General features: G+C 41.3%; 3 protein-coding genes across 4 annotated transcripts in view; 1 reads left to right on the plus strand and 2 right to left on the minus strand.

The window, feature by feature from the left end:
- The window catches only part of LOC127629739 (uncharacterized), a 19,771-nt gene extending 13,811 nt beyond the window's left edge, over positions 1–5,960 (minus strand). The window contains exons 1-4 of the mRNA XM_052106953.1: positions 5,799–5,960; positions 4,902–5,125; positions 4,466–4,627; positions 3,209–3,397 (exon numbers count right to left, since the gene is read on the minus strand). Coding sequence (XP_051962913.1) covers positions 3,209–3,397; positions 4,466–4,627; positions 4,902–5,125; positions 5,799–5,928 — 705 coding nt within the window. The 5' untranslated portion in view covers positions 5,929–5,960. The remainder of the gene's footprint in view (positions 1–3,208; positions 3,398–4,465; positions 4,628–4,901; positions 5,126–5,798) is intronic.
- A 2,181-nt stretch (positions 5,961–8,141) lies between these two features.
- On the plus strand, positions 8,142–10,425 carry LOC127629748 (apolipoprotein A-IV-like). Of its 2 annotated transcripts, none has more exons than XM_052106970.1 (4): positions 8,142–8,259; positions 8,463–8,542; positions 8,639–8,735; positions 9,345–10,425. In XM_052106970.1, exons 2-4 carry the CDS (start codon positions 8,494–8,496, stop codon positions 10,135–10,137), a joined length of 939 nt encoding a protein of 312 aa, XP_051962930.1. In that variant the 5' UTR covers positions 8,142–8,259; positions 8,463–8,493; the 3' UTR covers positions 10,138–10,425. The 2 variants fall into 2 exon arrangements, with proteins under 2 accessions (XP_051962930.1, XP_051962928.1); XM_052106968.1 differs by having other exon boundaries at positions 8,147–8,259; positions 9,342–10,422.
- Positions 10,426–11,500: 1,075 nt separating this feature from the next.
- LOC127629509 (zona pellucida-like domain-containing protein 1) lies at positions 11,501–15,723 on the minus strand. The gene is made up of 10 exons (XM_052106597.1): positions 15,630–15,723; positions 15,314–15,540; positions 13,917–14,107; positions 13,741–13,813; positions 13,554–13,651; positions 13,360–13,443; positions 13,084–13,255; positions 12,863–12,971; positions 11,840–11,869; positions 11,501–11,658 (listed from the first exon to the last, which is right to left on the minus strand). Exons 1-10 carry the CDS (start codon positions 15,721–15,723, stop codon positions 11,501–11,503), a joined length of 1,236 nt encoding a protein of 411 aa, XP_051962557.1.
- Positions 15,724–16,208: the final 485 nt, after the last annotated feature.

The following is a 16,208-nucleotide window of genomic DNA, read 5'->3' on the forward strand; positions in this document are numbered from 1 at the left end:
GCCCGTCCGGGAGAGGAAAGCGGTAAGGGGAGAGAAGAAGAAGGCTCGTCCGCCCTCCGGATCGCCGCCAAATGGTCCTCCACCAGCCGAACAGCTTCCTCCAGCGACGCCGGCGGTGGCACTGGACCCACTCCGCCGTTCTCCTGGGCAGCCGTTGCGCGAATTGCTCCAGTACCACCTGATCGATGACTCCCTCGACGTCGCGGTCCCCCGCGAGCAGCCACCGCCGACAGGCGTCCCGGAGCCGTTGAGCAAACGCGAACGGGCGATCGGACTTCTCTAGCTTCATGCCCCGGAAGAGCTGCCGATTCTCTTCCGGGCTCCGACCGACCCGTTGCAGAATGGCCCTCTTCAGGTCAGAGTAAGCCAGGAGGTTTGTCGCCGGCAATTGTTGTGCCGCGAGTTGAGCTTCCCCGGACAGGAAAGGAATTAGGCGGGCTGCCCACTGTTCGGGCGGCCAGCCCCAGATTTCTGCCGTCCGCTCGAACAAGTCGAGGAAGGCCTCAGGATCATCTGCTGCCCCCATCTTCTGTAACGTGGGTGGGGGTAGCGTAGCGCTGGTGTCCGGGGTCGCGGCTGTAGCCAACGCAGTCTCCTGGCTGAGGAGGCTCCGGATGGCGAGCCGGTCCTCTGCCTGAGCCCGCATGATCTCGAAAAACCGTCGATCTTGGTCCTGGCGGAGCTCAAGCAGGGATTGCTGGTGGCTTTGATGTAACGTCGCGAGGGACTGGAGGACTTCCGCCAGCTGGGAGGACTCTATGGGGCGACTTTGCTCCATGCTTGGAGAGTAATTTTTCCCGGGTTTCGGCACCAAAGTAACAAAGTTACGGGAAGGGCAATCAAGGAGGACACAGGAAACAGGGTTGGACTGAAGGTAGGCTTTTTAATTTCTCTTACACAACACAACATGCAGCACACTGGGTTGCTTTTTTTTTGGCTTTCTCTCTCTCTCACTGGAGGCTTGGAGTCCGCTTTTATGCCGCTCTCCTCGTGCTCACTGGAATTAGAGACAGGTGTTAGGCATAATTTAGCTCAGGTGTAAGCGCCCTTACTGCTTTCCTCTCCCGGACGGGCGCTTGACCACGCCCCCGCTGCCACATACCCCCACCGCCCGACTCAGGCCGGGGCGCCATCCGGCCTGTCTACCACTCCCCCCCCATTTCTGGAGAGAAAGTCAGCGACAGCCATCTGCACCCCCGGTCTGTGGACCACCTTGAATTTAAAGGGCTGGAGAGCTAGATACCAACGGGTGATCCGGGCGTCAGTATCCTTCATGCGGTGAAGCCACTGGACTGGGGCATGATCAGAGCAGAGGGTGAAGGCCCACCCCAGCATGTAATACCGGAGGATGAGGACCGCCCACTTGATGGCCAAACACTCCTTCTCCACGGTGCTGTACTTAGTCTCCCTCAAAGAGAGCTTCCGGCTAATGTACAGCACTGGGCGCTCCTCCTCCTCCACCACCTGCGAGAGTACGGCCCCCAGCCCCCTGTCTGAAGTGTCCGTCTGCAAAATAAAAGGGAAAGAGAAGTCAGGTGCATGAAGAAGCGGCCCCCCACAAAGTGCGGCTTTAACCCGCGTAAACGCCTGTTGACACTGCTCTGACCATTGAACCGGATCTGGAGCCCCCTTTTTAGTGAGGTCAGTCAGCGGGCTGGTGACGTCTGAATAATTAGGCACAAACCTTCTATAATAGCCAGCCAGCCAGCCCCAGGAACTGCCTCACCCCCTTTTTGGTCTTAGGTCTAGGGCAAGTCGCAATCGCCGCGGTTTTGTCAATTTGGGGACGCACCTGGCCATGACCCAAGTGGAACCCCAGATACCGTACCTCCACACGCCCAATCGCGCACTTCTTAGGGTTTGCCGTGAGCCCCACCCGCCGCAGCGATCTCAGGACGGCCCTCAGATGTTGCATGTGCCGCTGCCAATCATTGCTGTAAATTATAATATCATCTAAATAGGCAGCAGCGTACGCGGTGTGAGGTCTGAGGATCCTATCCATAAGACGCTGAAAGGTGGCTGGTGCTCCAAACAAACCGAAAGGAAGCGTCACAAATTGGTGTAATCCAAACGGCGTAGTGAAGGCTGTTTTCTCATGGGACATTGGTGTCAAGGGGATCTGCCAATAGCCCTTTGTTAAATCCAAGGTCGAATAACATCGAGCAGTACCTAACCGATCGAGCAGTTCATCAACACGGGGCATTGGGTACGCGTCAAATTTAGACACCGCGTTGACTTTTCTATAGTCCACACAGAATCGTACAGACCCATCGATCTTGGGAACAAGAACAACCGGGCTGGACCAATCACTGTGGGATTCCTCAATTACTCCCATCTCAAGCATCACATCCAATTCTTCCCGAACTATTTTCTTTTTGTGTCTTCCCTCGACCCCTCCGTGTCTCTGGGGACGGCAGGGCACTCCTCCGCCCCCGGCAGCGGCTCCCTCGCTCCAGGCGGTCGGGGTATCCAGTCCCCACTTGCCCCGCGGACGACGGCCGTACCCCGCATCCGGGCGGTCGGGCTACTCCATTACCCGGCAGATGGCAGCGGCGCTCCCCTGGGTGGACGGCAGTGTCGAGGACACTGCGACGGGCATCCCGGGTTTTGGCACCAATGTAACAAAGTTACGGGAAGGGCGATCAAGGAGGACACAGGAAACGGGTTTGGACTGAAGGTAGGCTTTTTAATTTCTCTTACACAACACAACATGCAGCACACTGGGTTGCTTTTTTTTGGCTTTCTCTCTCTCTCACTGGAGGCTTGGAGTCTGCTTTTATGCCGCTCTCCTCGTGCTCACTGGAATTAGAGACAGGTGTTAGGCATAATTTAGCTAAGGTGTAAGCGCCCTTACCGCTTTCCGCTTGACCACGCCCCCGCTGCCACAGTGAATTTCTACAATGATATCCTACTCTTTTGATGCTGCATCCACACGGCTAGGTTTCAGTGTAAGTCTACTATGACATGAACAAAAACCTACTGAGTACACCTTTAAGATACATTAGGAACAGATGATTACATTTTTTTTTTTATTAAAAATTAAAAAAATGTTGTCTAGTTTTGTTTTATTTTTTAAAATGTGTAAATCAAATCCAATTAGGATATATTATTTGTTCTTCCTGAAGTGTGAGGAATCCTTAAGGAAGCACCAGAATCAGAACCAGAATCGTTAAATTCCTTATGATTCCCATCCTTCTACAGGCCTTACCTGTTGATTAGACTCAGTGTAGAGTAGGTAAAGGCTTCCGGTGCAAACCAGCTGCAGAACTGGACTCTGTATGCCCTGGCACCACCCCACGCACTCAACCCTCTCTGGCTCAGGCCTGGACAGCTCTCTGCATGCACACAGGCCCAAGGAGCCATCATAGCCCTCATACAGCTCAGGAGATGGACATACCTGGGGAGGTACAGCACATGACATACTCAACAAGAGGGCAACTGCGCCACTAAGTTGTGAACAGTCAAACAGGTCACACATAGGTCACAAACTACTTTCAGTCGTAGATATAAGTGTCAATATAGTTCATGTAAGAAGGTTTTTTACTTTTGGAGGTCACAGACTTGCAGGCTAACCAGAAAAACATCCAACTTTTGGATTGAATGCCTTTTATGAGTGAAATCCAGGAGTTTTGTGATGCACTGTATTATTTTAAAATAATTTTGATTCTTTGCCTTACTGAACATGTTGCAGACTTTTAGTGAGAAGTTACATAATGTGATTTCATAACAATTTTAATCTTTTCACGCATTGGTTGTGGTTTTCTTTGTGTTGAGCATCATATAAAAAGTATACTTTCAAACAACCTCTGACAGATGGGCTTCAAATTTATTGTTCACATTTTTTTTACATTAAGATAGTAACCTAGCTAGCTACAAAATCCTCAGCTGGCACAATTGTATATAAAGAATGTCAAACCACGCCCATGGTTAGTTTTAACCAGCTTTTCGACTAGCCAAGTTCTCCTACTGTAGGTTAAGACTTTGAGAAATGTGCGAGACCAGGAAAAATATCACCAAACGAACAATAAATAGGTCTGCTTTGCTGGACACCAGTGTTTTGTAAACTAGCTTTTCAATTAGCTCAACTGAGACTCATGTCTCTGCAGAACAAAAATGGGCTTTTCCCAATAATTGGCCATGAGATTCCCAAACCATGAGATTCCCTACTTTCACTGGATAGTTTAGAAATGCCCATCCTGGTTTGGAAACACCCACTGATTATTACATTTATATCCCATACTTTCATTGGATAGTTTGGAAATGCCCATCCCGGTTTGAGAACACAGATTTGAAAACACCCATTATTGTTCTATTGCAGAGACCTATACTTGGCCTAACCAGCAAGCCTCCCTTGGTCAACCAGTTACATCAGAAAGGTAATGGTGGTCCATCAATACCAAACTAGGTATAAACTAATATAAAAGCTTGTACAAGCTTGGATTTTCAGCAGGGTACGGACACTCACCTGCTGGGAGCAATACTGCTTCCATTGCTTGTGATCTAGACACTCCCCATGCTGGTTACGTGTTCTCCCATCTTTGCAGATCTCATAGACCTTCAATGCACAGGCATCTCCTTTTTGTGTGGAGCGATATCCCAAAGTGCATGGACACTGCCCGTCACTAGCCTACATTCAAGAGGATTGAGAAGATCACATCGCTGAGAGACAATAAATTCTGTGCTGGACTCATGTCAGTAACTGATTAAAGTAGCATTCAGCAGTCAGCGAGAGTGGTGTAGAGCTGGTAACCTGACTACCATTTAGCTGAAACATGAGTGCCTGTTTGAGGTCTGCAGATTTCTTTTCTGAATGCAATTACTGTAGCTACAAAAGCATGGGAACTTATACAGTTTACTAATGTAAACAATACAAATTTGTAACTCACTGAAAAAGTTCTCACCTGGAAGACTTGCCCTTCTTGTAGACATGTACAGCAGTCTTGTCCAGGGAGAGGCTGCTGTGACCAGGGCCCACAAGGAAAGCAATTGCTCAAACCTTCTCTAGGTCCATAGTGATGTATTGGGCAACTGATACAACTGTTTACTGTCGTGGCCCAAAAACTTGGCCCAAATGTTCCTCTGGGACATGGAAATGGACCCTGATCTTCCCCCGGACAGTAAAAACCTTCACAGTGCACAAAACCAAAAGGCTCTCTGAAGGCTTATCTCACTCATTCCAAAACACTGCTGAAAAAAAGCTTAAACCAGCCAGGTGGACTCCCAGCCTCGCCAAACTGATTTAGGCTGGTTTAGGTGATCTCACAGCCTGGCCAAGCTGGTTTAACTGGTTTCCCAGCCTGGCTAAGCCTTTTTAGCTGGTCTCATTGCCTGCTCTAGCTGGTCTCCCAGCCTGGCCAAGCTTCTTTAAGCTGATTTAGCTTGTGTACTAGTCTGGTCAAGCGGGTTTAAACTGTTTTTTTTCTGGTATTCCAGCCTGGTCAAGCTGATTTAGCTGGTTTAACTGGTCTCTAAGCCTGGCCAAGCTGGTTTAGCTAATTTCCCAACCTGGTCTAGCTGGTCTCCTAGCCTGGCCAAGCTGGTTTAAGCTGATTTAGCTAGTGTCTAAGCCTGGCCAAGCTGATTTTTGTTTAGATGGTCTCACAGCCTGACAAAGCTGGTACTCAACATGTTTAGGCTGTCAGCCAACTGCTCTCTTTGCCTGACCAGCTGATATTTGCCCAAACCCACACTAAAACCAGCAAACAGATCAGCCTGACTAAGCTGGGAGACTAGCAAACTGGCTTTATTCTACTTTTTGATCCACTAACATCCACATGTCCCAGAAAAATGTTAATTACCTGGTTTGCAAGAAGATCTTTGAGATGGTCCTAGAGTTATGTTTGATCCCAAAGCAGTGCTCAGTCTTGGGATGGAGAACAAAGAAAGTAGGGTAGGCCAGCAGAGGCAAACCCTGAATGTGCACATCATCTTTGTGTGTTGTTTAGGGCTCAGAGACAGCTCGAAAGCATACAGGAAACTCTCTCCCTGCCATGCTGAAAGATTCATGAACATTCTAGAGATAAGGTATCACAAATGCCAACAGGTAGAGAGAAGCAACCTGATACTGCCGGTTCAAATTACAGGCTGATGTGGACCAGAGTAAAACCATGAAGCTGATTAATGATTTTAGCTGTGCTTTAAATGTCTTTCAGCACATTTGTGAATTAGTTCTAAGTTGCAGTTTCAAAAACCTTATCAGAAATTTGCTGTTAATGCACATTTTCTAGAATGCTTTGGGTGGAAACTGGGCACATTCTAGGCAATCTGTATTCAAACAATCACTGGACACTAAAATAACAAGCCTTGTTTTTAACATCCCTTCACTTGGCTCCATTCTCTTGATGCACCCAGTGGGCGAAAAGGCCATGGCCAACCTAGTAAACCTGTTGTGATATCTGGGTGAAAGTTGAATCTCCAGGATACAGAGGCCAATATCACTCTATAAACAAACGTGAATGAATACAAAACACTTACATAAGCAAACCTTGCAACACTCTTTTTGAACTATGCATGGAAATCATTTTAAGTATAAATAGGTTGTAACATTTCAAATTAAAAACATAAAATTGTATAAATTCATTTTCTAAAATGCATTCAGTTGAACTGCAGTAAGACATTGTGTGCTAATTATGATTACTTCATAATTGTTTTGTAACTCACACCAAAAGGGAGACTTTGACCAGAATTACTTCCAGCAGAGTATGTGTGGACTATGACCTAATGGTGACTTTTTGATTGTCATACATTTTTCACATTTCACACACTTTTGGCCATTCAATGAGAGTGAACTCAAATGACAAGGTGGTTGGAAGAGTTACAGAGAGTTACAGGTAGCTGAAAGGGCATGTTACAGACAGTGTCTTGTGTTGCAGGTTTTGAAAAATATCTGAAACAAAAGTTGTTGATATATTTACATTAATGTTTTAAGGAGAAGATTACAGATACATTATGATATTTATTAACATATTAATGGGATGGTTCACCCAAAAAGTTAACTTCTTTCATCATTCACTCACTCTCATGTTGTTCCCAACCCTGAAGACTTACTTTCTTACATGGAACACAAAAGGAAATTACAGGCAGCGTGTTATTCTGAGTCACATTTTACTTTGACTATAATTTCATTGTACAGTACAATGACAATAAAGAGCCTGACTTTCATAGCCTCTTTATTTCCATACCATGAATTGTGACACAGGCTAGGATTTTGCTAAATATTTCCTCTTGTGTTCCTCTGAAGAAAAAAAGTTATATTGGCTTTAAACAACATGAGGGGGAGTAAATGATGGCAGAGTTTTATATTTTTCATTGTTCCTTTAATAGTATAGCCATTTAGTAATGTATACCAATTTCCTTAAAATAACCTCTTGCACAAATTGTTATTGTATTTTGAACTTTTAATCTTAAAACATTATGTAACATCATCTATTCAAACATGCAGAGTTGTCCTGCAATTTGTTCATTATGCCTGTTTGGTTGTAACTATCCCTTTAATACTTTCTTATACAACAGCAAAAAGTGGGTTGAGGCTTTTGGGTCTGGCTCTTTTCCCTACACTGCATATATAATTAAACTAGAATAATCAAATTTTCAAAGTAAGCCGCTATTGGATTTGTTTATCACTAACTCTGATCCTGTGACTCAAAGCAAAGTGGTCTCATTCAGTGAAGTACAAACAAACAGCACCTTTGTTCAGAGAGGACAAGATAATGCAGCAAACATGGGGGTCAACCTCTGTGACTTATTTCTGTGTCAGTGCTGTGGGAAAGCCAAGTAGGACACAACAAAATTTATAAAACTGAGCCAAATTCCAGGCAGTTCACAGAATGAACTTCACACCCAATATAATTCCCATGCAGAGCCCAACCAGATTCAAACACTTTCACATTCAGTATAACCCTTAATTAAGATTAATCTGACATATCAAACTTCTCAGACTTCTTCACTAAAGAATAGCTGCCGAAACACCTCTGCTTAGTGGTAAACATATTCCAATAGCAATGACCTTGCCTGACTAGGAATTGCGTCAATATCGGCCTTGATATGACATCACTGGAGCTACTCTGAATCTGTGTTGCACAGAAGCGTTGGAGAGGCCAATCTGCAAAACACATTTAGGATCCCACCACTTACCGTTATCAAACTGACCCTCCACGTGGTATGTGTTGTTGACACAGATGAAGACCAGGACAAACTCTGATAAGGGACTGCTTTAAATTTGAAACCTGAGAAGAAATTCTCACATTTACACATCAACAGGTAAGAGCCAGGTGCTCCCCTTGCATTCATCGGAATAAATCCATGTATAGACTAATTACTTGATGCTGTTTGAGTTGTCAATTTGAATATATTGATTGCCAATACAATTAAAATAAACTAAATGTTTTTGAGACTTTAGCTCTGTCAAACATGATTCTTTGTTATATTTATATATATATATATTTCTGATCTAATATTTTCAGACAGAGAGAATACCCTGCATCAGCTGAAATTATGCATCTGCAGATTGCGATTTTGACTTTCACCTTTGCTACCACAACAGGTTTGTAGCCTTTGCAATTTCTTATTGAAATCTTTTCTCTAATTTCAGAGACAGATAATTGTAAATATGTTCTATATGTTTATATATGCATTTCAGCATTTCCGCTCAATCACGAGGACAGTCGAGAAGCCCCATGGAGTTTACAGAGAGACAATCAGGCCATTGACAAGAAACCTTTTGCCAAAGATTCAAAGTGAGTTCATACCAGCCAGATGAAAATTACGTGACTGTGGCTACATTTTTGCTAAATGATGTTACATGGTTCTTAACACATATCACAGCAGTTCCAAGAAATATGTAATTTTGTGGTTTTTCTATAAAATGTTTGGCTCTTGTGTTGACTTATGTGCTCTCCTGGATTCGTACAACAGTCCTTTACCTCACTAGTGCAACACTTTATCAACTGAACTACCATACAATTTTATTGCACTCAAACCAGCTGGTAATTCAAACATTAAAATGTATCACCTTACAGGTCATGTGCTCTACGGTAGTAAAAGTGTTTTGATGTCATAAGAAAGCATTGTGTGATTAACAGGGAGAAAAGTAAGTGATACTCGTAATTTGTGGGAAATGGAATAAAAATCACTGTTGTTGTAACAGTGTTGATTTCCCAAGGAAATTGCCATAATAAGTGCAACGAGGTACTTAAAAATAATTTAGCAAAAATGTATTTTGTAACATGATTCTGTGAGATCAGCTTGGTCATTGTAGAAGTGTTAATTGGAGAACCGAAGCACGATATGTGTAAAAAGAGAAAGAAATAGCCAAAATGGAAATTGATTTGTTCCTTTTTCAGCAGTGGAATGTGGAAGAACCATGTTGTGAGCAGTGACCTTTACTCCCAGGATTCCTACAACCCCATGGCTACTGAACTCCGACAAAAGCTGAGTATGGAGTCTGAACGGCTGAGGGCTCGTCTAAAGCAGGAGCTTGCTGAGCTGAGGGAGAGGCTCTCTCCTTACCCTAGCCACCCAAAACACAGTCTGGCCAATGTCAGAGACTTCTTAGCCCCCTTCACAAAGCAACTCCAGACTGCTCTCCAGTCAAACACCCATGAACTCTGTGAGAGACTCAGTCTGAATCTCCAAGACCTGAACCCAGATGAAACAACGCTCTACCAAGAGGCAGCGCAGATGATCACCCAAGCACTGGATGAAAGCCACCAGAAAAGGACTGCAGCTTTTGAGGAGTTTAAAACAAAAGCCTTTGAAGCTGTCGAGAAGGAAAAGGACAGCAGTGGAAAAGAACTCTGGGAGGAAGTGACTGCCAGGCTCGGACAGGAAGTCTGTACCTTCAGTTTGGAGGTACAAGGCAAGGTGGCAGCACTGAAAATCGTTTTGGCTGGCCATCTTGCATCGACACAGCCTCCAAGAGATTTGATGGCTTCAAAAGTGGACCAGTTCTGCCAGAATTCCTCGGTTTGGAATCAACAGTTTATTTCTAATTTAGACCAACAGATAATCACACTACAAGAAAATCAGAATAATAATGATTCAGCTAGCATTCATCAGACAAACATAGAGTCCATACAGGAGGATTTCTCTACTAGACTTACAGCCCTTTTACAAGACATTGTACACACCCTAAATTAACATGGAATACTTGAATATCCATTCCTAGAAATCCAAATGTAATGTAAATATTAGCTCATGCAATGTTTGGATTGTACACTGTAAACTGTAACTTTTGTAAAATGCTCTTTGTATGTACAGTTTTCAAAGATAATCTTATATAAAGTATGTGGAAATCAACCGATCTGTCAAGTGATAGAAACAACCAAGAACCTTTCATTTAATGCAGGTTTATTAAAAATTGTTCTGTTGTACTGTATATGTTGTTTCATAAACTATTCAAAAATATGTAAATAAAGATATATTTGTATATATGTTGAAATGAATATATGTTGTCCATTGATCATTCCCTCAACCATACTTATAAAAAAAAGTATTCATTTCTAAACACCCGCATCACATCTAAACTGTTATTACGTCACATTATATTACAAGAAAGCAGCAAGTCATTGGCTAATAAACAAGCAATGTGCATGATACTTTAGCAATGAAGAATAATAATGGAATGGTCCAGGTTCAATACAAGCTAAACTCAATTTACAGCATTTGTGGCATAATGTGGATTACCACAAAAAATCTTTTTGGCTCATCCCTGGTTTATAAATTAAAAAAATACAGTTACAGTGAGGTGCTTACAATGGAAGTGAATGAGGCCAGTCCACAACCATTAAAACACACACCATTTCAAAAGTATAGCAACAAGACAAGACGTAATACGTTAATATGATTTTAGTGTGATTGTTACATTGTATACCAGATTACAAGGTTTACTGCCATTACGTCATCATGACAACAAAATTGTAATATTGGATACAACTTTACAAAGATAAGGTTAGTAAGTGATTTCATAACACTAAATTCATGTTAACATATATAATGTTTGCAGCTTGGGGCCATACTTCTGATTTTAATGTTTATGGACTGGCCCCATTCACTTTTTGTTTTTTTAATAAACAAGGGATGGCTCTCTTTTATTTATTTGTATTTTTTTTTTGTATGTGATAAACAACATTATGCCACAAATGCTGCTTTTAAACGCAGTGAACAAAATAGTACAATAAAATTAGTAAGCAATTGTAATCATCCACAGTTTGTTACCTATTAATAATTCAGATAATAAACTTTAAAACATAAGCAGTAGAAGTATTTTTCATTTACTGTACTGTACCATTCATTCATCGATGTTTTCTGCAGAGTGCATGGCTGCAGAGTGGTTACTGAACTACTACATGAAGTCTTAACAGATTCAAACATGCTAAATTGGCAAAATGCAAAGCGGCTCTCTGCTGGTGTGTCCAGATGCTGTGATGTGATCAGACGTCTTATGGGGCATGTCAAATTATGTTTCGTTCAACACAAAGCAGATGGCGAGTTGATGGATCCCTCAGCGGAAAGCCTGAGGCAGAGCACCAGCCCAGTAAAACTTCTTCAGCACAAACCATCCAGCCATAGCTAGCAACACAACACCACCGGTGGCAAATATGACCCCCACCACCACTCCAGCAACATTCACATTGTTCCTGTCCAATGGCTCACTGCCTCCTGATTCACAACAGAGAACAAACACTTAACACATGCTGCACTGTGGTGTTAGTTTTTTAGGTGCAATGTTATTGATTATTTTCAAGATATTTAAAGATAGAACACCTGCTTTTGATTTTCATCTAGAATTTAAATAAATAATTATTAAAAAAATATTATTGAAATGAAAAGATTCTCATACCATAGGCAGATGCAGTGGGAACATCATTCTCTACAGGATCAATAAGATACATGGTTTTAGTTAGGCATGGCTGCATCTCAAAACTGTGCTCACTTGGAGTTCAGTCTCAATAGATGGATTTCCCCATTCATTTCTTCTACAGACTATATATAAAATCCTTCATAAAAGTGTTGTAAGCCATGAACCAAACCAACCAGCTCCGAGTTGAATCACAACATCACAAACTTTGTTATGAGGCAAAAAATATCGACAAAGGTACAAGGCTGTGTACTTACCGTCTTTCATGAGGGCACAAACTACAATCCTACAAAGCATTTTTAATGATGTAATTGAATAAAATCTATGGAAATATATTAAACTATTGATTTTAGGTTGTTGATTATAAGTATAGAAACAATATATTTAATTTCTATTGCAAAATATTCAGATATAAGTAGTTTTAGGGTGAAGGGAGACCGACTCAATTATGTCATTCACAGCACTCTGAGGCACGTTTTGCAGGTTTCGTTAGCCGCGGTTCTCTGATTAGTGCAACCTCGTAGCTCATGGTAGGCTTTTAAACTTTAAAGGTCTATACGTTATTGTTGAAAACCAATCCGTCTATGGGATAAATGAATGGGGTTTTTTAATTCCGGAACCAGACTGTTGCGCTTTTTTTAGATTTCCGCAGCTTTTTGTGTGTTCTTAAATGGACAGTTTGCCCAAAACTAAAAATCTGGTACCATTTACTCACCCTCATGTTGTTCCAATCCTACTTCTCTGGATCTCAAAAGGAGATGTTAAGCCAAATATTAGCCTGAGTCACTTAGTCACTATTTTGTTTCCACACAATAAAAAGTGAATGGAGGCTCTTAGTCCCTTACTTTATACTTTTTGTGTTCCACATAAGAAAAGAAAGTCATGTGGGTTTGGAAAAGCATAAGGATGAGTACATAATGACAGAAATCAAAAGTTTTGGGTGAACAATCCCTGTAATTGTGTTGAGGTCTCATGCTGGTTTTGTATGTGTATCTGCAGACTTACTTAGAGCTGCGGTATACAAAGGACCCACAGACACTGTGGCAGAGTCTTTTACTTGTGATCCATAAGGCTCTAGGGCTCTCCGTCTACGTTTTCCATTACTGTTGCAAGACTGCACAAAAGTAGAAGGTTAATTGACTTACCTTTCATGTCGTGGTGTTGATTCTAGTCTAATCGTTCTATTCTTTTCTATTCAATTCGCCAACAGTGAAAGGTGCACTTACTTTAAGTAGTTCTTGGCATTTATTTGGCTCACAAAGTCGCAGTATACAGTGCAGGTATATAGTGGACTTTTCTTGATCACGGTGCTCCACAAAGCGGAATGCTTCAAACGAAAATCTGGAGAACTTGGAAATCCCATTATCAGTTAACGTTGTCCTGTTCTCTACAAAACATCTGTGGTGAAACAACAGAAAATCAGCAACAGATTTATGAGGGTCAATTGTGCATTGAATTCAAAATCATATGTTAATGGTAATGTAGGAATAGGAATAGCTCACCCAGTGAAAAAGTTATACTGTGTATTTGAGGTATGATTATAAGGTGATGGGGTAGCAAAGCACTGGTCCAGCAAGAGATAAAAACTGAATATGGAAAATCAGACAAATGGTATTTAATGCCATAATTAAACACATACTAATGTGATCAGAAACATGCAAATCACTGTCCGAGAGAAAACTGAAACAATTCTTACTTTCCAGTGAGATTGACAGCTTTAACTTCAACATAGACATTAGTGCGCAGCTCCAGCCCTGTAGGAGGAACCACCAATGGGTAGGTATAGTTTGTGCTCTGAAAAAGAAAGAGACATGGATATCTTTTTAAAAATGTGGCATATGTGGCATTTTGAACAAAGGATTTCTGTACAAATACAAACTCACATTGTAAACACTCATTCTGAGAGTGTCAATGAAAGTTCCATTGTTGTCACTAGTGGCCACTGACACTGAAGACCTGCATTAAGAACATGAGTCAAATCAATCCTGCAGTGATTGTCTACTGTCATCCTGCAGTATGTCAAGTATGTAGACTGAAGGGTGAATCTTTTCATACTTACGATATGATCTGAGTGTTGTTGATGAGATATTCCAGTGGGTAACGACAGGAGAAGTGATAGTAGAGGTCTGTGGAGTAACTGATGAGGCCTGCTGAGGATGTGGGTGTATCAATGAAGCCTGTGATAATGACGGACTGAATGGTGGAGAACATGTGGAATGGACCAGAGGAACTGGGCACCTCATCCACAATCTATTAACATGCAACAAACACATCCAGGGAACAAGAATCTTCATTACCCATTTTAAAAAATAAAGCTGCACCAAATCTCAAATAGAAAGTGTCCTCCAAAATCTGAAACCACATTCAAAATGCAATTCAGTTAATAAGCAGAAAGTTTTAGGATTTATAAAAATGTAAAACAAAGAAAGGTTAAGACATACAATATAATAAATAAGAAACTTTAAAGATTCCTTCTTTCACTAATCAAATGTATGCAAATATGGGCCATTGACCATGTGAACTTTCCAATGAAGCTCACACGATGCTCTTTGGAACATTCTCAAATCATACTTGAATAACTTGGATCATCAGGTTTTGCACAAACTTGTGGAGTCCATGTCATCTCGGGTGCATGCGGTCATTAATGCAAAAGCATGATGTACCAAATTCAAATTAATTCTTAAAAAAATAAACTTTTCAATTCAATTTTCACTTAAAGGAATATTCTGTGTTCAATACAAGTTTTGCTCAATCAACAGAATTTGTGGAAAAATATTGATTACCAGATAAATCCATTTTGACTCATCCCTCCTTTTCTTGAAAAAAAAGCAAAAATCTGGGTTCCAGTGAGGCACTTACAATGGAAGTCAATGGGGCCAATCCGTAAACATTAAAATACACATTGTTTCAAAAGTATAGCCACAAGACATGAACAGTATGTGTTTTAACATGAATCGCTTGCCGTTTTCTGTGTAAAGTTAAAGCCAATTTAACTTCGTTGCCATGACGATGTAATCCCAAAAAACTAAAATGACTATTTAAACAGCTTTACAGCTCAAATAATACAGTTATAACAGAATAATGAATGTAAGTGCTTTTATAAAAATATTAGGTTCACATTTCTGCCTTTAATTCCTCCAAAAATTGGCACCATTTACTTCCAATTTCGATTTTTGCTTTTTTTTTTAAGAAAAGAAATGTATTTTTGTTGTAATCAACGTTATGCCTCAAATGCTGTCATTTGAGCTTAACTTGTTTTGAACCCAGAATATTTTTTTGAACTGTTGCTGATAATATCATTTGTTTGAAAAAATATGAGCATTTTCTAGTGTATAAGTATAATTTCAATCTTAATGAAGTGTCAAAGGTCAACCTCGTTTTGTTTTCATTATTATGTTTTAAGCTCTTATCAATAGTTATATGGAAACAGGAACATTTTGAGAAACTGTTTGTCACCTGCAGAGACTGTCTGCATGGGTTCTCTTGACTATGATTGACAGGCAGTTGGTAACGGATGACCGGTGGGTCCACATTGATGTCAATCTTGCCCAAGCACTGATTATTATTGTGCTCCCCGTTCAGGGCCAGGCTACTGGGGTCAAAGCCTGCCCACTCAGCAGTGCACAAGTTTACCTCCATAGAGATCATATTGGTGCCACAGTTTACTGTCAGGTCACTGTTATCTAGACAAAAAGGGAGATGTTAGTGTTAGTGGTAAGCAATTTGCAGATAATTCAAGGGCTGTCTAAGATCTGGAAGCCCAGTTACTCACCTGGAACCCTGTTATACACCGAGGAGCAGTTATAGGCAGAGTGAACTGGCTGCAGGACAAGAGCCAGTGCACAGAGGTAGACATACAGCATCATTCCTGCTACTGAGCAAAGGCAGACAATGTTACAGGTTGATGGATGATACTCACAATATTCAATTTATCAGCAGTATTCTTGCATACAGACACTTGTAAATAAAAACACATATTCTGTCTGATAAGAAGTTTTGAAAATTCAAAACTAAAAATTATGTCATCAGACAGAAAAATTTTTAATAATGACTTAGGCTAACATATCCTTTCATGTATCATGGAACAACATGGCAGAATTAAAATTTTTAGGTGAACATTTTATGCTTGTGAAACCAAATAACTAATAGATTTAAATATATGACAAAATTCTACAGTATCATCTAACACGACAGTCTTAACCTCTATGAAAGTAATAATCACAATGAATGTTATTATTCAAAATGTATAGTGTTTTATATTCTAATTAAACAGCATCCTCTAAAGCAAGACATCAATTCGGAAAAAAAGACGTCAGTTTACCATACCTTTTTATCCCCTAATGTGGTAATG

This window comes from Xyrauchen texanus, chromosome 36, assembly GCF_025860055.1.
Source record: "Xyrauchen texanus isolate HMW12.3.18 chromosome 36, RBS_HiC_50CHRs, whole genome shotgun sequence".
Taxonomy (NCBI): Eukaryota; Metazoa; Chordata; class Actinopteri; order Cypriniformes; family Catostomidae; genus Xyrauchen; species Xyrauchen texanus.